A 19,646-nucleotide genomic window follows, 5' to 3' on the forward strand; every position below is an offset into this window, starting at 1 on the left:
CCTCTCCCTCTCTCTCCAGCTGGCCCTCTCTCTCTCTCTCTCTCTCTCAAATGAATAAATAAAATCTGTAAAAAATTGTGCTATGGACTCTAAAATTTAAATTTTATATGATTCTCATGTGTCACAAAATATTCATCTTCTTTTTTTCTTTTTCAAAGATTTATTTATTTGACAGAGAGCAAGAGTGAGCATGTGCAGGCGAGCACAAACAGGAGGGGCAGAGGGAGAGAGAGAGAGAGAGAATCTCAAGCAGACTCTGTGCTGAGCACACAGCTGGATGCAGAGCCCCAACTCACAATCCTACGACTGCCACCTGACTGAAATCAAGAGTTGGATGTTCAACCAACTGCACCACCTAGGCGCCCCTATATTATTCTCTTGATTTTTTTTCCCCAACCATTTAAAAATGGAAAAACCGGGCAGCCCAGGTGGCTCAGCAGTTTAGCACCGCCTTCAGCCCAGGGCATGATCCTGGAGTCCTGGGATCGAGTCCCACGTTGGGCTCCTTGCATGGAGCCTACTTCTCCCTCTGCCTGTGTCTCTACCTCTCTCTCTCTGTTTCTCATGAGTAAATAAATAAAATCTTTAAAAAATAATAGAAAATAAAACTGGAAAAACCCTGCTTAACTCATATGTCATATAAAACTGGTGGTGGGACATAGTTTGGACCACAATTCTAGAGTTTTCTCCCAAAAGATATAAAAAGGAGGAAGAAGACATTACGACGGGGAAGGACTTCCAAACCAGTGTTTCCCACTGGGTACCTTCATAATTGTTGCCAAGTCTGAGTAGCTAATATTTTACTTAATATATATAAAACAATTGAACTCATATTCTTTTACTTACACAAATGTATTTTAAAAGGAAATTCTGTATATTATTACTATGAATGGAGAACTCAGTATGAGTTATTATAAATGAAAGATAATGGTACAAATATATTTAAAAAATTACATTCTAGTTAAGTAGGTACTCTAAACCTGCTAATGGCTCTGCACTTGAAGCCTTTGTTAAACAGGAGAAATCAGTAAGTGTGAATCGGCATTAAGGATCTATTAGCACCAAATACAGATTTTCTCCTTAATGTAATCAGGGAGGAAGAAGGTGAACCCTCTCTTTCATGAACGCCATGTCCACCCGCCACTGAAATTATCTAGCATAGGAATTAAAAAAAATCTCCGCAACACTCCCTTGGGCCCAGTCCTCACTTTGGGAACATTGTCCAAGTTCCTCAAAGCACATTCCATGGTGATGGGCATTAAATAGATCCCAAAGGCAGCCAAGATTTTGATTATCATGTATTGAATAAAAAGCAAGTTTACTTAAAAAATTTTTTTAAAGTTTATTATTTTAGGACCAAAGTTTGCTTATCAATAATTTACCTACAATTAAAATATGGTTTGTGGGACACCTGGCTGGCTCATCTGGTGGAGCATGCGACTCTTGATCTCGGTTGGGGGTGTAAGTTTGAGTCCCCGTGTTAGGTGTAGAGATTACTTAAAAATAAAATCCTTAAAAGTAAAATAAAATATGGTTTGTGAGTGAACCATATTTCCCATAGAACAGATGGGAGGGTCATAAAACTCTCACTGAGTGTGTCGGAGAGAGTAAAACAGGACAGTTTTCAAGAACAAAATGAGAATTTCAAATTAGCTTGTTTGTTTGGGGGAACAATGTACCTATTAGTAGACTTAGGAAGTTTATTTGCAACTTCATTCCTATGAGTTTTGGGGCCCCTTCCATAATTAGTTTCCCACTTCGGGGCTTATAGAATTGAATTTACTGTGAGAGTAAATTCTGTGAGAGTTCTCCATTTCAATTTAGGGCCTGGTGGTTTTTTTTTTTTCTCCCCTCTAGGCAAAGGAGATTAAATTAGTATTTAAATTTCGCGTGAAGTTTACCAACATTTTCCACTCTTTATTTTTGCTGTGGGTTTAAGAGTAAAATTTTGTCTTGTTCTTTTACATTATAATTGCTACTTAGGATTCTAGGTTGCAATTTTGCTGTTATGTAAATTATATCACTTCAGTAGCAAACCCCAGCTAATAGCATTTATTTTCTTCCTCTGCCTTTGGAAACGGATTCCTTTTGAAAAGAAATGCAGAAACTAATGAAAGCAAGGCCCAGTATCTCCCTAGATCTAGCTTCTGATTTTATACCAGTCCCCAGAGGAAAGAACAGATAACGTGCTGTAATACTAGCTAGTATTCTTGGCCATTTCTGACTATCTGGCAGCAAGGCCACTAATACATCAAGTGAAAAAAAAAAAACCCAAAACAAAAAACAAAACCACACATTTCCTTGATTAAAGTCACAATACCGTATTATGTGTAATAACACAGGGAGCATACATGACTCAGATTCTGGGAGTATTAGCCAGTGGTAGCTCTGCAACAGAAACCAGCTAGCAGAGACTGCTGTGCTAGATGGGGTTTTGGAAAAGCTTGCCAGTTGCTCACTGGAGTTTAATGGAAACCTAACTTAATTTTGATTCCAGGTTTAAGAAGGTGTATTATGGACTTGCAGCTGAGAGGGATACAAAAACCGTAAAACATAGTGCCTTGGACAAGACAGAAGTTTATTTTCTTTCCATTAAAAGCTAGGTAGGTGGTCTAAGGCTGCTATGAAGTCCTGGGACCCAAGCATCCTCTCTGCTCTGCAGACTCTGCTGACGTCACTGATTGGCAGCAGCCAGGACCAGGCGGTGAGATGCACTAAGGGACTTAAAGGGAGCAGAGCAGCTCCCCAGACTCTTGACACTTCTGTTTATGTCCTATTGGCCAGACCTTAGTCATATGACTCCACCTCACCTACAAGGGAAGCTTGGCACTTAGTCTTCCTTCTCTGGGAGCAGAGAGAGAGAGAGAGACAGGACCTTGCGGGACACCTAGAAGTTTCTACCAAAACAAAGCTGTCTCTCTGGATGTTGCCTAAAGCTGTATGTGGATAAGGAAAACACTCATTCATTCAGTTACTCATTCAATTGTTTAACGCCACCAACGTTTATTGAGCACCTACTATGCGCCAGGCACTGTCCTATGGGTGGAGCTACAGTGGGGACTACAACCATTCCCTGCCCTCATGGAGCTTACATGTCAGCAGGGAGGAAAGACCATAAATACTAAAGGTAAGTATTAACTTGCGTTGTTTAGGAGAAGCAGGAAAGGGAAATGAAGCAGGTGGTGGAAGTGAGGGGGTGGTTGTAATTTTACCTAGGTGGTCAGGGCCTGGCCTCATTGACAAGGTCAAGTCTCTGCACAGACTTGAAGGGAGTGAGGGAATGAGCCTTGCAGAAATCTGGGGCAAGAGGCTCCCGGGTGGAGGGAAGAGCCAGCAGGAAGGGCTACAGGCAAGAGCATGAGTGAAGTGTGCAGAGAAGCAGGGCGCCCAGAGTTGGGGGGTGCAGAATGGATTCGGAGATGAAGTCAGGGAAGCAACTGGAAGCTCCTCATCTAGGGCAGGCTCTCGTGGCTGCCCTAAGCCCCCCGGCTTTTACTCGGAGTGTAAAGAGAGCTGTTACCACGTTGGGAATGGCAGAGCTTGACCACACAGAGTCTGTAAAATAACTAAGCATTCCGTCCTGGGGGAGTAGGGTAAAAATGTCCTAGCTGCTGGGGCAGGATCTGAGGTTTGGAGATCCCTGGCTGGACCTATTCTCTGCAAGTGTGTAAGAAAAACCGAGACATGACGGCATTTGGCTAGCTCGAATTTTACTCCTGATCAGAAAATTGTACTTATGTGCAGTACTGGGCCACCGTGGGTGGCAATTATCCTTCCATTTGCTGACATTTATTAGGCTCTAACTATGGCAGCACTGATCTAATCCTGGGTGTGGGTTAACCTGTGGCATCCACACAACTCAATGATTATCCTCTATTTTATAGCTGAGGAAACAGAGGAGTATAGTGTCTTGCTCAAGTCACATAGATAGCAAGTGGTGAAGCTGGGGTTGGACCCCAGGCAGGTGGAAAGCCCTCTGTTCTTTTCTTTTCTTTCTTTTTCTTCTTTTCTTTTCTTTTTTTTTTCTTTTCTTTTCTTTTCTTTCTTTTCTTTTCTTTTCTTTTTTCTTTCTTTTCTTTTCTTTTTTTTCTTCTCTTTTCTTTTTTCTTTTTCCTTTCCCTCCTTCCCCCTTTCTTTCCCTCCCTCTCTCCCTCTCTTCTTTCTCTCCCTTCCTTCTTTCTCTCCCTTCCTTCTTTCTTTCTTCTCTTTCTTTCTTCTTTCTTTCTTTCTTTCTTTCTTTCTTTCTTTCTTTCTTTCTTTCTTCTTCTTTCTCTTCTTTCTTTCTTTCTTTCTTTCTTTCTTTCTTTCTTTCTTTCTTTCTTTCTTTCTTTCTTTCTTCTTTCTTTCTCTTTTCTTTCTAAGATTTTTAAGTAATCTCTATGCCCAAGGTGGGTCTTGAACTAATGACCCTAAGATCAAGAGTCCCATGTTCCGGGCAGCCCAGGTGGCTTGGGGGTTTAGCACCACCTTCAGCCCAGGGCATGATCCTGGAGACCTGGGATCGAGTCCCACAATCGGGCTCCCTGCACGGAGCCTGCTTCTCCCTCTGCCTGTGTCTCTGCCTCTCTCTCTCTCTCTCTCTGTTGCTCATGAATAAAAAAAAAAAAAAAAAAAAAAAGGAGTCCCATGTTCCACTGACCGAGCCAGCCAGGCACCCCAGAGAGCCTATATTCTTGACGCTATGTCCAACTGGGTCTGAGAAGATCCGGGCACTTGGTGTGTCCTGCAACCAAATGAACTGAGATGTACTCAACGGTGCATAGTATTCAAGCCTGGTGAAAGGTTATCTACTGCTCTGACCAGCCGCATAGGGTGCCACTGGCCTTTTTCTGGCTGTAAATTTTGATGTTTTTATGCTTTTCAGGGCCAACATATAAGAATTTGTGTGTAGAGCCTGATATGTCCCCCAAAGGTTGTAATGACAGTCCCATACCAGCTGGTATTCCTGGCAGGATTGCTGGCACATGTCCTGGCACACTGCCCCTCACATTCAAGCCAAGCCTCCTGCAGGTAGGTCATCCTTTACCCTTTACGCCATGCCTCCTACAGCTTGTACTACTAGTAGTAGCACTAGGAGTATCATGTCCTATACAAATGTGACACAGAATAATGAGTGTGGGTATAATATTGGGTCAGGGAAGACCTGGGTTTGGATTTCAGGGTTGATACTTCCAGCTGTGTGACTTTGGGCAAGACGCTTTACCTCTCTGTGCCTCAGGTTCCTCAGTGTGGTTCCTACCTCAAGGGGAGGGGGGAGGCTTAAATTAGATCATGCATTTTAGGGGCCCTGAGTGGGTGCAGTGGGTTAAGCATGGGACTCTTGATCTCAGCTCAGGTCTTTATCTCAGGGTGTTGAGTTCAAACCCGAGTGTGAGTTCAAGTCTGAAAAAAAGGTCATATATTTTATTTTATTATCATTATTTTAAAAGATTTTATTTATTTATTTGAGAGACAGAGACTATGAGTGAGGTGAGGAGGCAGAGAGAGAGGGAGAAGCAGCCCCTCCGCTGAGCAGAGAGCCTGACTTGGGCTTGATCCCCAGACTCCAGGATCATGACCTGAGCCGTAGGCAGATGCTTACTTAACCCACGGTGCCCTGAGATCATACATTTTAAAAACACATAGTAGGTGCTCCATAGTTTTCTGCTATTAACACTTTTATTTTATTTTTAACACTTTTAAGTGTATGTAACCTGTCTACTATTTTCCTGTAAAACCTGAGTGGTAACTGGTTGAAAAAGTGCAAAAGTTATAAACCAGAAATCCTTGTACTTCCATAACATGAAATACACCCCTCACTATACAGTCAGCTCTGCTCTAGCACTTGCTTTAAAAACATAAATTTGTTCTAATGCAACTGATCTATTAGGATGTGATTCAAGCATAACATCCATTTTGCATTTGCTCTTGTGCAATTTTGTTTTCAAGAAGCACAACATAAATGCTAAAAATTGTCCCCAGGTGAAAGAGGTGGAGTGATACACAAAATGCCACACGTGCACAACCAAATACCTACGAGCTGCTTCCATTCTCTGCATGTGTCACCATCCACACCCACCCACATTTGGTGTTCTAACTTTTTGTCCAAAATCAGGTAAGCCTCCTTCCACACTTCACAATAGCTCACAGCTAACACCCATGTCCACACACAAACCTGAGGTTTTGTTTTGTTTTGTTTTACAAGGTAAAGGGCTATTTTTGTAATATTTACATACTTCTTATCAATTTGACACAGGTAAAACTATACAACCATTTTATTAGTTTTTTTTTAAATTTATGTATTTTTAAAAAAGATTTTATTTATTCATGAGAGATACACACACACAGAGAGAGAGGCAGAGACACAGACAGAGGGAGAAGCAGGCTCCATGCAGGGAGCCTGACGTGGGACTCGATCCCAGGTCTCCAGGATCAGGCCCTGGGCGGCGCTAAACCGCTGAGCCACCTGAGCTGCTCTTCCTATCTTTTTTCACTATGTCACTGATGAAATTTTTTTCTATAAGCTCTGTGGTTTTAATTGTGTAATTTTGCATAGTGTGGTGATTCTTAGCAGTGCATGTGTCACCTTTCAAAATTGTATTATAAAGTCAATTACGAGCTTATTGCAGAAAATCCAGTAAGAGGTTAATAACAAAAGCAAAAAAAGAAAGAAAGAAAGAAAAAAAAAAGGGGAGTAAAAATCACAAATAGTTCCACTCACTAGAAGAAATCACGTTTCCTAACTTGTTTTCTGTACATCTACACACAACACCCCACCTCCACTTTTCCAGCCCTGTTCTCCTGCCAGTGCAACCATATGCATCCCATGCATTAAATCTTTACCTACAACCTTACTTTCATAGGCTGCACTATATTTCATTGTATGGATGGACCAGTTTGTGTTTAAATACATAAATTATATTATTTGCTGCTGATCTCAAAAAGAACACATTTGAAACAGGTACAGAAGTAGCTTTTAAGACGTCAATGGAAAAAAAAAAAAAAAGATGGAAATGGTAAGGGATCCCTGGGTGGCTCAGTGGTTTGGCGCCTGCCTTCAGCCCAGGGTGTGGTCCTGGGGTCCTGGGATAGAGTCCTGCATCAGTCTCCCTGCAGGGAGCTGCTGCTCCCCCTGCCTGTGTCTCTGCCTCTCTCTCTGTTTCTCATGAATAAATAAATAAAATTTTTAAAAAAATAAAAAAAGAAAGAAGGCAATGGTATAGTAAGGGAGAAAGATATTAATCAAATAATCTCACAAGGCGATATAAAACTGTAGGATGCAGTAAGTAGCTATGTAGGAAGTGTACAATTTGCAGTGAGATGCTACCATGGGAGACCAATGGGGTGTACGTGTGTGTATATTGAGAACACCTGCCTATACCTGGTGCCGCCCACCCAGGACCACTGGCTAAAGTGAAACGCACATTCTTCTAGTTTGATTTTTTTTTTTAGTTTGATTTTTTTCATAATGTATACACCAATTCTTTTCTTTTCTAGAAATGGAACCATACTTTTTTAAAAAAATTTAAATTTTTTTTAAATTCAATATGTCAACATTGAGTATAACACCCAGTGCTTATCTCATCACATGCCCTCTTTAATGCCCATCACCCAGTTATCCCATCCATCCCCCCTTTCCCTTCTGCAACCCTTTGTTTCCCAGAGTTAGGAGTCTCTCATGATTTGTCTTCCTCTAATTTTTTCCCACTCAGTTTCTCCTTCCCTTATGGTCCCTTTCACTATTTCTTATATTTCACATAGGGGAACAATGCTTTTTTGTCAAATTTGTCCCCCCTAGTTTATTTTTTTAATTTATTTTTATTTTTTTAAAGATTTTATTTATTTATTCATGAGAGACACACACACACACACAGAGGCAGAGACACAGGCAGAGGGAGCAGCAGGCTCCATGCAGGGAGCCCAACGTGGGACCCGATCCCGGGTCTCTAGGATCACGCCCTGGACTGAAGGCGGTGCTAAACCGCTGAGCCACTGGGGCTGCCCTGTCCCCTCTAGTTTAAAAGTAAGCTCTATTCTCACTGTGGAGGTTGAACTCATGACCCTGAGATGAAGAGTCACATGCTTTTCCAACTGAGCCAGCCCTTCTTTACCTAACGATGTACCCAGGGTAGCTTTCCATAGCCTAGTGGTACAGTGGGTAAGACCCTGACTCCTGGATTCAGATGGGCTGGGTTCTGATCCTGGCTTCTCTGCCTTTTACAGCTGCATGGGCATAGGCAAAGTCTGTAACTCTGCCTGCCTTAGTTTCTGCATCTGCAAAATGGGAATGATAGAAAGGTTTCAAAAAGGATGAAAAAGAGATGATGTGTACAAAACTGTCAGCATGTGGCACATGTTATATGTTAGTTTCATGACTGCATATTCGTTTGGTTAAATCATGATTTCACAGTCTTGAGTGTATTGATATTTTGGGCCAGAGAATTCTCTGTGCTGGGGGCTGTGCATTGTAGAGATGTTGAGTAGCATCTCTGGTCTCTACCCACTAGATGCCAACAGCAGGACCCTAAGTCGACAATCTAAAATATGCCCAGAGGGGGCGCTTGGCTGATTCGGTTGGTAGAGCATGTGGCTCTTTATCTTGGGGTTGTGAGTTTGAGCCCCATGCTGAGCGTAGAGATGACTTCAAAACTAAAATTTTTAGCGGTGCCTGGGTGGCATCTGCCTTCAGCTCAGGTCACTATCCCAGGTCCTGGGATGGAGCCCTACATCAGGCTCTCTGTTCAGTGGGAGCCTGTTTCTCCCTCTCCCTCTGCCTCTGCCTTTCCCCCCAACTTTTGCTCTCCCTGTCTCTGTCAAATAAATTAGTAAAATATTTTTTATTTTTATTTTTTTTTAAAGATTTTATTCATTTATCCACAAGAGACACAGAGAGAGAGAGAGGTAGAGACACAGGCAGAGGGAGAAGCAGGCTCCATGCAGGGAGCCTGATGTGGGACTTGATCCTGGGTCTCCAGGATCACACCCTGGGCTAAAGGTGGCACTAAACCGCTGGGCCACCGGGGCTGCCCAGTAAAATATTTTTTAAAAAGAAAGAAATATGTTTAGGAACAACATCCATCTACAAGTAAATATATATAATATTTGGTATATAAATACATATGATACCTAAATATGTATATGAACATATACAAAAACATATATTTACTTATCATTAAAGAAAGCATTGATAAGGAGAGTCAAATAGTTAAAAAACAAACAAAACCCATATATAATCTAAGGAAACAAAGGGCAGTCCAAAATTCAAGCAAAGTGCTATGGTTTCTAATTTCCACCGGAGTGAAATGTGGACCAGATTGGCTCAGGGGATGAGTGGGTCCCGTAGAGGAATGCAGTTTGCTTTGGGGAGAATCAGCTCGTGTGTGTGTGTGTGTGTGTGTGTGTCTATGTGTGTGTGTGTGTCTATGTGTGTGTGTGTGTGTGGGAGAGAGAGAGCAGCAGGGGTGGGTGAGGAGGAGGGGAGGCCATAATGATTTCTTGGTCGACGGCCTGTTGGAAAAGACACACACAGGCAGCTTCGGAACAGCTTCTGGAAAGAAAACTGTTCTGGTAGCTACACAATCCACTTTCAATTAGAATGAAGCCCACTTTCCCCCTTAAACAAAAGGTGCAGGAAGCACTTAACCAGGGTGTCTCCCCGGCTGTACAGTGAGTTTGAGCCACTCACTTCCTCCCCTTGTTCCTGGTCTGAGTTTTCCATTCACAGGGACTGCAGTGGCGCCCGGCTCCCAGGCCCAAACCCCCGAGGGGCAAGCTGTCCTGTGGAAGGTGTCTCAAGGGGGTAGGGCACGCTGACCACAGCAGTGACAACACTCACGCAGTACGTCCTTGCGCCACACGCTGTCCCAGACCCATGACGGAAACTAGCCCTTCCTCCCCTCCTGGGCAGTATGACTACGTCTGTTTTACGGATTTGGAAACTGAGACACAGTTGGGGCAGAGTGACAGGCTCCACGGCTCGCAGGGGACAAGGCTGGGGCTTCCCCTAGGCCAGTGGGCCACGTTCCCTCCAACGTGGTGGTGGTGGTGGTGGTGGGGACGTGGGGGCATTTTGACCCTCGGAGGACATTTGGTGGCTGGTGTGTGCAGATATTTTCCATTGTCACAACTTGGTGTGTGAAGTTGGAGTCTAGAAAGTAGAAGCCAAGGATGCTTCGGAGCCTCCCACAGGACAGGCCTCATCCTGAATGATTCAGCCCTAAACATCTACAGCGTGGCCGTTACGGGACCCAATTCTAGACTCTTTCAAGAAAAGACTATCACTCCTCCAGAACTCTTACAGAACTCTTAATATTTCTTTGTCTTCTAAATTGCAAATAATACATACTCATTGGAAAAACAGAGAAAGACACCTGTGTATAGAGAACTGAAAGATTTTCAGGACACCTGGGTGGCTGTGGTTGAGCATCTGCCTTTGGCTCAGGTCATGATCCCGGGGTCCTGGGATCAAGTCCCACAACAGGCTCCCCGCAGGGAACCTGCTTCTTCTCCCTCTGCCCATGTCTCTGCCTTTCTCTCTTCATCTCTCATGAATTAAAAATAAAATCTTTAAAAAACAAGCAAACAAAAAATTTGAGATTTTCTTCTCAGTCCCTTGCACTGAGGTAAACATTATTAACAGCTTAAGGGGACATTTGTTCATCTGTGTCTCATCTGCTTATTTCCATTTTTTCCTTGTCAAAAATAGAAGCCTTCTATATTTTTCTGCATATCTTTAGCCAGTGTTGGACTCCAAACCACAAGACTTTGCACTTGCTGTTCTCCCTCTTTGGAACCTTCTTCCTCTACATACCCATGCGCTGAGATCAAGAGTTGGGTATTTAACTGACTGAGTCACCCAGGTGCCCCCCCAAAAATAAATTATTTTTGAGAGATAAATCACAGAAATACTTGAATTTATAAGTTAATAATTCCTAAATGTATCAAAGTATCCTAGATTGGATTGTAGGCAGGGATATGGGTGAGAAAACTGGGAAAATCCATAATATCTATTTAGTTAATGGTATTGTACCGGGGATCCCTGGGTGGTGCAGCGGTTTAGCGCCTGCCTTTGGCCCAGGGCGTGATCCTGGAGACCTGGGATCGAATCCCACGTCGGGCTCCCTGCATGGAGCCTGCTTATCCCTCCTCCGGTGTCTCTGCCTCTCTCTCTCTCTCTCTTTCTATCATAAATAAATAAATCTTAAAAAAAAATAAAAAAAAATGGTATTGTACCAAGGTTAATTTCTTAGTTTTTTTTTTTTTTTTTTTTAAGTATCTCTATACCCAGCGTGGGGCTCAAACATACAACCCCAAGATCAAGAGTCACGTGCTCCACCGATTGAGACAACCAGGTATCCCTAATTCCTCAGTTTTGTCAAATGTACATGGGTAAGATGTGACCCACCGGGCCAGTGGGCTGACAGGCACTCTTTGCGTCAGCTTTGCAACTTTTCCATAAATCTAACATTATTCCAAATAGAAAGTTGTTTTTCTTTCTTTCTTTTTTTTTTTTTAAGTGTTTAATGCTAATTTCTAGGTCTGTAAATACTCCTAATGTGGCTAGGCCAACATGGGAAACACCTGGTTGTGGAAACATTTTGGTGAAAAAAAGAAAATCTCTGTTATCCTTCTGCTGGACAAAAGGGTATATTTAGCCTCAGAGTTTTTTTGTGGTGACCTTTGCATTCTGAAATGAATTAGAGGTTTATGTGTAAGAATGTAGAGCTCAGGAAATCAGGAAGTCGACGGGGTACCCACTTTCCTGTCATATTTCACTTGTTTACGTGGAGGAGCGTCATCAAGAGGAGAGATTTTGTTAGATCATGTTGGCACAACCCCATTCCGAGGTCTGAGGGTAGCCGGGCGTCGATGCACAACACTGCCTCGGCCAAAACCCTTGAAATTCCTGTGTGGCATTTCAATTGCACTGTTTAGCTGAATAATAATAAATATAACAATTTCTGTAAAGTTATTATTTTAATGTGTTCTTCATCTCTGGCTATTTTGATCTAAAATAAATGGCTATTTTTTTATTTTGCAGACAGTAACAAAGGGTTTCTTTCTTTTTTTTTTTTTAAAGATTTTAATCTCTATACCCAACATGGGGCTTGAACCTACAACCCCGAGATCAAGAATCGCACGCTCCACTGACTGAGCCAGCCAGACGCTTCAAGTAAAAAGTTCTTTTTTTTGTTTTTATGTCTCAAACACAATGTGAGAAAAATTTTGGAAAGCAAACCCCACTCCCTGACCCATAACTTCATATTCATGGTAAACATCAGAGATGTGAACATCTGTTTGTCTTTATTTGCTCTCTAACAAATGGAGCATTTTCCAGGCAGATAACAAAAAGGCTAATTTTCAGAGAATTTTCGCTATCTTGCTCACTCCTCCATCCCCGGCACTGACCATGTTGTCTGGCACAGAACTGATATTCCTATTTGTAGAGTGAACGAAGGAAGAAAGACAAAATTTATGTAATAGTCTTACTTTAAGATCTTTCGCAAGGATAAAAACATTCAGTGAAGAAATGTTAAAGTAGCCTACTTGACAGTTTGATTAAAAGAGCATGTTTATTGGCCACTCATTTTCAGAAATAGTCTTTATTCTGAGCAATTTCTAAATTAATAATTAGAGGAAGGCAGATTCTCTTCCGTGTGCTCAAATCCAACCACGTTTGACTTCTCAGAAATATTCAGACGCTTCTATTTTGTTTTCATTCATGAAACAAATGTAGGGGTTTGGGCTGGGCCTTTATTCAAATGTCGTTTTAAAACGGGGCATATGTTTCAAGGAGTAATTAGCGATTGTTTAATAGAACGACCCTTCAGGCCAGAAAGGCTGTGGGTCAGAATTGTTAACAGGCAAAGCAATGAAAAATAGTAAAGCATTAGCAGATAGCATAAATAGTCAAATCTGACCTCCAGAGGTCAAGAGAGAACTAAATAATTTGGTCACAGCACTGGCTGATTTAAATCAATGCAATCCTAATTTCCTTTTTTTGCTGGTTTGCCTTGGGTATTCCACGGTCCAGTACTCGCCAGGAGTCAGAAGGGAGATAGAGAGCTGGGTAGGCTCCACTCGGTGATATAATTTTACTAACTGTGGGTGGCTTCAAGGGAAAAAAAAATACCCAGAAGTATTTCAGGCACCAAATGAAACTATTTAAACAGAACACCATTGTTGCCCTACTACTTGGTTTTCTTTCTCCAAGAATGATTTATGACGGTAACACCAATATAAATACATAATTAACTATGGAAGCATTTCCTATCACGGCCTTCCCACGTCTTTCTTTCTTTAGGCTTTTTAGGTGTAAAATTATACCCTTATCCTGTAAGACAGAAAATGCACAAAATCTGTTAGGTTGCTGGGACCTAATGATAAGCATTTCTTTTCTTTTTTTTTTTTTTTTTCTTTTTTTACTTTAAAAATTTTTTTTCTTTTTCTTTTTTTTTAAAGTGAAAACGAGATCAGAATTCTTTCAGATTTCCATCCCAAACATGTTTTTTTTTAATTGAATTACTCCCTTCCTCTTCACTACTTCTCCCCTCCCCTTTATTTCCACGTAGGATGACTCTCCTCCGTGCCTCTCCCGTGTAGATAAATGCACGCAGCTGTTCACATTTATTTTCTTTATTTCTTAAGGTAATACATTGATATCCAGTTTTGATTAGGAAAAGGACATTTAAAGGGGGGAAAAATTCTTTTGGTGATTACAAAATCACTTTAAGACCCAGGGGGAACTATGCCTCAGTGGCAAAACAAATTTGCCACAAATCATTGTACAAAAGAACAGCAGGATCTGAGCCTCGACTCTGGGACTGCTCCTATTCATCGTTCATTTGTTTTGGAAACTCCACCCTCCTCCTGCCATGTTCAATATCTAATTGGCATTCTGACCCTTCAGATAACTCAACATCTGCTACTCGGATGCATCTTGGAAATGCTTTGTTCCCTCCAGGCTGAGTTCAAGGGGCTCTCTTTACTGATACACTAGATTCATGCATATGCCATTGTGGAGGCACCTCCTGGAGCTGAATGGAGACAAAACTTTTGCCAGCCAATATGAAAAATTGAGCCACCTCCATATTCTAAACTCAGTCATATTCAACAGATGTAAAATTATGGATGCTTGGAGTACAGGGCAGTGAGCTAACAACCAATGAGGCTAACTTCTCTGAGAAGCAGTTTGAGGCTGGCGATCCACACATCTAGTTTTAACTTCAGGCTGTTGATATGCTTTGGCTTTTGTTTTTTCACTGTTAGGAGTCAACGTCTGGACTAAAAAGTTTAATATCCCCAAATGGATTTTGTGGATATAAGCTGGGATTTTTTTTTTTTTTTTTTTTTTTAGGGAGGGCCCCACAGATGACTGAATTTTCCTATGTATGATTTCAATGACTCTAAGACCCCATAGACCGTGTTTCATTTTTTTTTTTTAAAGATTTTATTTATTTATTCATGAAAGAGAGAGAGAGAGAGAGAGGCAGAGACATAGGCAGAGGGAGAAGCAGGCTCCCTGCGAGGATCCCGATGTGGGACTCTGGGATCACCACCTGAGCTGAAGGCAGGTGCTACACCATTGAGCCCCCCAGGGGCCCCCCGCCATAGACTGTATGCTATAAGATTATTTTATGTTCTGTGAAGAAAGGAAAACTTCTACAAATTCACTTGACATGACTTTGGTTCTAAGCTGCAGGCCTATTAGCTGCAGGCCTAATATCAAAGATGTAAAAAATATGAAAAAAGGTGCATCTGAGAATGATGAAGTCTGATAGTAGGTGCATAACTTTGTACCATTTTGTGGGAGAGATTATGCAATGTACGTTTCTGCCATTTACTAGAGAATTTAACATCCTTTCAGCTGTTTTTCTCTTCTTTGGTCTCTGTGTTCTGCTAAAGGATGCTCATCCCTCACCCTTCGGTTTGGATACTGATCTAAGGAAGGTCCCTTCTGAAATCATCCCCCCGAAATGTTCCCTGGAACCACGCACAGGATTGTGCTCCACTGGCCATAAGTCAGAACCACACGCATGGGCAACTGATTTACCTTTGTTATTTTATTTGACAAGTCTGGTTCAGGGTCAGTAGGATAATATTTAATTATCTTCTGGGAAGAATTAAGAGACCCCCAATGAGCTGAGAAAGTTCTAGGTCCTTCCGTACTTCTCCCAGAAATACCTGCACTTGAAACTTATCTTCAGTTTGGATCAGCTTGGAAGATTCTAATGCTGATAATAGTTTAAGCAGAAGCCCACAGAAGGGCATGAGCTCCAACCAAACAATTAGGAATTTAGGGGCATCTTTAAAAATCCAGCAACCGATTTGCTTTTCTTTCTCTGGTGCAAATGGTTGTGAACGGGCATTCCGGTGCTTTGGTTCAAATCTCTGCCTCTGCCTCTTTCTAGCTAGGAGGCTTTGGGGCAAATGTTTGAATTAATGAAATGGAGGTAATACTTCTCAGGATTAAGTGAGTTAATGCAGAACAAGTGTTTAGTTCAGTGTCTTATATATTGTAATGACTTATACCATGAATTATGATTATGCTTGTTGTTAGACACAGCCCTTTGGATCCAAGGTTGAAAAAATGTCACGCCAGCTCCCAAACCCATGCAGTGTTCTCTTGCTACAAGCCTGGAATTCCTGTGATTTCTAAAGGCGTGCTCTATCACCATTGTTGTTAAAATTATTATTGATGATGTGCTTTTCTCCTATTGTTCCTGCCACTTCTTCCTTCAAAACTTTAGGCCAGCGTTTTTCTACATCCAACTACAGTATCGAACAATAAATACAATTCACAGACAGGATTTCCCACCTGTGCTTCTTTTCCTTTTTGTTAGACCTGTTTAGAAATATTATTTCTAGCACTTTTTGTGCGTAAATGAGTTTTTTTCCCTAATGTGTTGAAGCAACTACATAATCGATGACCTCTTTTTTTTTTTTTGGTTTGCATTCATCAGTGTCATTTTTTTGGACTATTATCATTACTTCCCAGAATTTCCCAGAAGGAAACACCCTGGTTATTGGAAATTTTGCACTAGCTCTGTGCTAACACCCTGGGGGCATAAAGATGAATTAGGCTCCGCATGACCTGAGCCAAAACCAAGAGTCAGATGGTCAACCGACTGAGGCACCCAGGCACCCCTAGTTTTTGTTTTTTTTTTTCCTTTAAAAACCTTTAAAATATATCATGAGCTACAAAGAAACTAAGGACTAAGGTGAGGCAGGAGGTTTAAGGGGCCTTAGAACACTCGGTAACCAGGATAAACTGTTTTTTTTAAAGATTTTTAAAAATTTATTTGCTCATGAGAGACAGAGGGAAAGAGAGAGAGAGGCAGAGACACCGGCAGAGGGAGAAGCAGGCTCCATGTAGGGAGCCCGACGTGGGACTCGACCCCGGGTCTCCAGGATCACACCCTGGGTGGAAGGCAGGCACAAAACTGCTGAGCCACCTGGGCTCCCCCAGGAAAAAACAATATTTTAAGGTAATGTTTGGATCTGCTACTTTCCAGTTATGGGGCTTTGGGCAAATACTCACTTTTTGTGTCTCTGTTTCCTCATCTGTGAAATGGGAGTAAATATTGACCTCACGGGGGTTGTTGAAGATTACATGAGGCAAGACATATGAAGCTTGGTGCCTAAAAAGAAAAAAAAAATCCATAATGAACAAAATAAGATTTCACTGAGTGAGTTTAGAAAAAACCCTAATAGGTCCCGTGGAGCTAAATAACTATGTAATAATTTTAGTTCCAAATAAGGCCAGGGCAGCAAGGCTTGTGGATTTCTTCTTTTCTTTCTCCTTTCTCTTGTCATAAAGTGGGTACAAAGCAGGGCAAAGAATCTAAAACTTAATTGCCCTTTAAAAAAACAAAAACAAAAACAAAAAAACACAGGCAGCCCGGGTGGCTCAGCGGTTTAGTGCCGCCTTCAGCCCAGGGCGTGATCCTGAGGCCCTGGGATCGAGTCCCACGTCGGGCTCCCTGCATGGAGCCTGCTTCTCCCTCTGCCTGTGTCTCTGTCTCTCTCTCTCTCTCTGTGTCTCTCATGAATAAATAAATAAAATCTTAAAAATAAAATAAAATAAAGTAAACTCATTGAGTCTAAACTCTGGATCTACCACTTGGGAGCTGCATGCCTTCGGGAAAATTAGTTAACCTCTCTGAGCCATGGGAGGATTAAATGAGATCACGCGTGTAGACTAAGCACTCAGTAAAGAGGGAACTGGTATCACAAATGAGGCAATGCAGCTCAAGAAAGAAAATTCTCTTGGTTTACTCAATTTCTGCTTGTCACCAATGGTACCAGCCATTGCTTTCAGAAGGCTTTCTCTGTCTCACCGATGCAGATAAGACTGTGTCTGCGATTCAGTGGGTGTGACAATGCCACCTGACAAAGGACACGGTAAATTTTCACACCACTCTTGAAAAAGCTTAATATTATTATCATTATTTGGGTAGAACGTTCAGATACACCAAGGGTAGAGTCACTAGTACGGTGGCCGTTACCCCAATTCAATAATTATTAAAATTTTGTTTTCACTTGCTTCCATAAGGCTCCTCCCCCTCCTAAGTATTTAAAGCATGTCTTAGACATCATGTCACCACCACCCCCTTCAGTGCTCATATATAAGAAAACAAACTTTTTTTTTTCCCCCAGGGGAAAAAAACCACGTAACGCCATCATCACTTCTCACAAGAGGAACACTGATTCCTCGGTATCACCCAGTTTCTATTCCAGGGGTCCTCATCACCTCAAAAATGTCTACTTTCCTCCTGACTCAGGATCCCAACCCGGTCTGCCCCCTACATTTGGTTGTCATCCGAAACCCTTTTCTGTTAAGAACTCACAGCGGGCGACTGTTGAATTTCTAACATCTTCTGCTCCCCTGGCCCCCAAGCACTGAACAAAAACAAAACAAAACAAAAAATCCCGACCTATTTTTCAAACATGTTTATCCAAGAGAAAGGGTGGCAGGCCAGAGGCCCCACGAGAAGTGGAAGGGGTCGTTAAGAAGTGTGTCAGGAGGGCCTGTGTCCCCTCACAGTATGGCGTGGCCTCCCGGACGGCCTCCAGCCTCACATCCAGGTGTTGGGCCTCAAGCCCACTTCAGCCATTGTTTACCGCCCTCCCGTGGATTAATCCCCTGTCACTCAGGCCAGAGATGCTCTCGGGGAGACAGGCCTGCGTAGCATCCCATGTGTCAAGGCCCCCTTTGATACACTTTATCTCCTCTTATCCCTTCAGACGCACCATGACTCCTCTGCTGGTCATGGCCCCAGAGCTTTCGGATCTGTGCACAGGGACTGACACCCTTCTTTTGGAGGGGGACGTGGGGGATTTTTCTTTCTTTCTTTCTTTTTTTTTTTTTTTTTGACAGAAATCATTGTTGATCTGATAAGATGGTTTTTGCAGAATCAAGTGACAAACAGAGAGCCTCGAGTCAGGGATTCAGTAGCAGTTACACGGCCTAAGCAGCTTGGCCTGTTCATTCTGATTGCAGTGATGCCTGTGGTCTTGTCAAAAGCCGGACTTTTTTTTTTTTTTTTTTTTTTGAGGAGGGAGGGGGAGGGTGATCCAAGAAGAGTGAAATATGAATAGGGCTTCAAATGCATGTGGGAATTAAAAAATTATCAGGCACCCAAATTTCAATTCTAAAATATCACTAACTATTCACTGAAGGAAAAAGACACGCAGATTACCATGCACTGTTGTACAACAAATATAAACGTAGTAATATTAAACCAATGCGCTTGGCTGAATTTTTTTCCAGTGGCTACTGCTGCTTTTATTACTTTTTATGCTTTTAGCATGGTTGTCTTAAAATCTCCAAATCACATTTTAATGATGCAAGCAATGCATGAATCTAATTTGTACTGTAAGAACATTCAGACTGCAGAGATAAAGCTCCAAGTTCTTGACCAGCATTCCTTTTTTTTTTTTTTTTTTAAAGATTTTATTTATTTATTCATGAGAGACACAGAGAGAGGCAGAGACACAGGCAGGGGGAGAATCAGGCTCCCTGCAGGGAACCCCATGGGGGACTTGATCCCCAGATCTCAGACCAGGGATCACGACCTGAGCTAAAGGCAGATGCTCAACTGCTGAGCCACCCAGGCGTCCCTTGACCATCATTCCTAAACTCAGTTTCCCATCTCACTAAGAGGAAGCTGTTGCTGTCACTTTGTTATGAACGATCACAGGCTTTTATTTCGATCCATGGACACCCATATTTGTGTTCTGGATTACATTTTAAAACTCTTCCTGGAGTCAGCATAACTGTTGCCTGATGGAAATTATAGGATGCATTTCCAGGAACTACTACTACAAAGTAGTAATATACTGATTTATGGATGATTTCTATATACAATCTAGCCAACTGCACAAATTTCCCTGGTCTGTGTGCCCAAGAGAATCACCTCTGTTTCCTTTACTGGACACAATTTTAATAGGTTACTGAATACCCACATGTTATAGGACAGTGTTGAAAATGATAATTGTCTCTCATGTTCGGTCTTACATCTTCAATTTCTAAAACTGTCTATCTGGGGATCCCTGGGTGGCTCAGCGGGTTAGCGCCTGCCTTTGGCCCAGGGCGCAATCCTGGAGTCCTGGGATCGAGTCCCACATCGGGCTCCCTGCATTGAGCCTGCTTCTCCCTCCTCCTG

At 42.1% G+C, this 19,646-nt stretch overlaps 1 protein-coding gene across 2 annotated transcripts; it reads left to right on the forward strand.

Annotated features, from left to right (window-relative positions):
* The first annotated feature begins 2,390 nt into the window (after positions 1-2,390).
* On the forward strand, positions 2,391-15,818 carry LOC144298530 (uncharacterized). Of its 2 annotated transcripts, XM_077873598.1 has the most exons (4): positions 2,391-3,127; positions 4,865-5,010; positions 11,252-11,330; positions 12,059-15,818. In XM_077873598.1, the coding sequence occupies exons 1-4, from the start codon at positions 3,082-3,084 to the stop codon at positions 12,088-12,090; spliced, it is 303 nt and encodes a 100-aa protein (XP_077729724.1). In that variant the 5' UTR covers positions 2,391-3,081; the 3' UTR covers positions 12,091-15,818. The 2 variants fall into 2 exon arrangements, 1 of the variants encoding a protein (XP_077729724.1); XR_013365456.1 differs by lacking the exon at positions 11,252-11,330 and having other exon boundaries at positions 2,401-3,127.
* The last annotated feature ends 3,828 nt before the right edge of the window (positions 15,819-19,646 follow it).

This window comes from Canis aureus, chromosome 26, assembly GCF_053574225.1.
Source record: "Canis aureus isolate CA01 chromosome 26, VMU_Caureus_v.1.0, whole genome shotgun sequence".
NCBI classification, from domain to species: domain Eukaryota; kingdom Metazoa; phylum Chordata; class Mammalia; order Carnivora; family Canidae; genus Canis; species Canis aureus.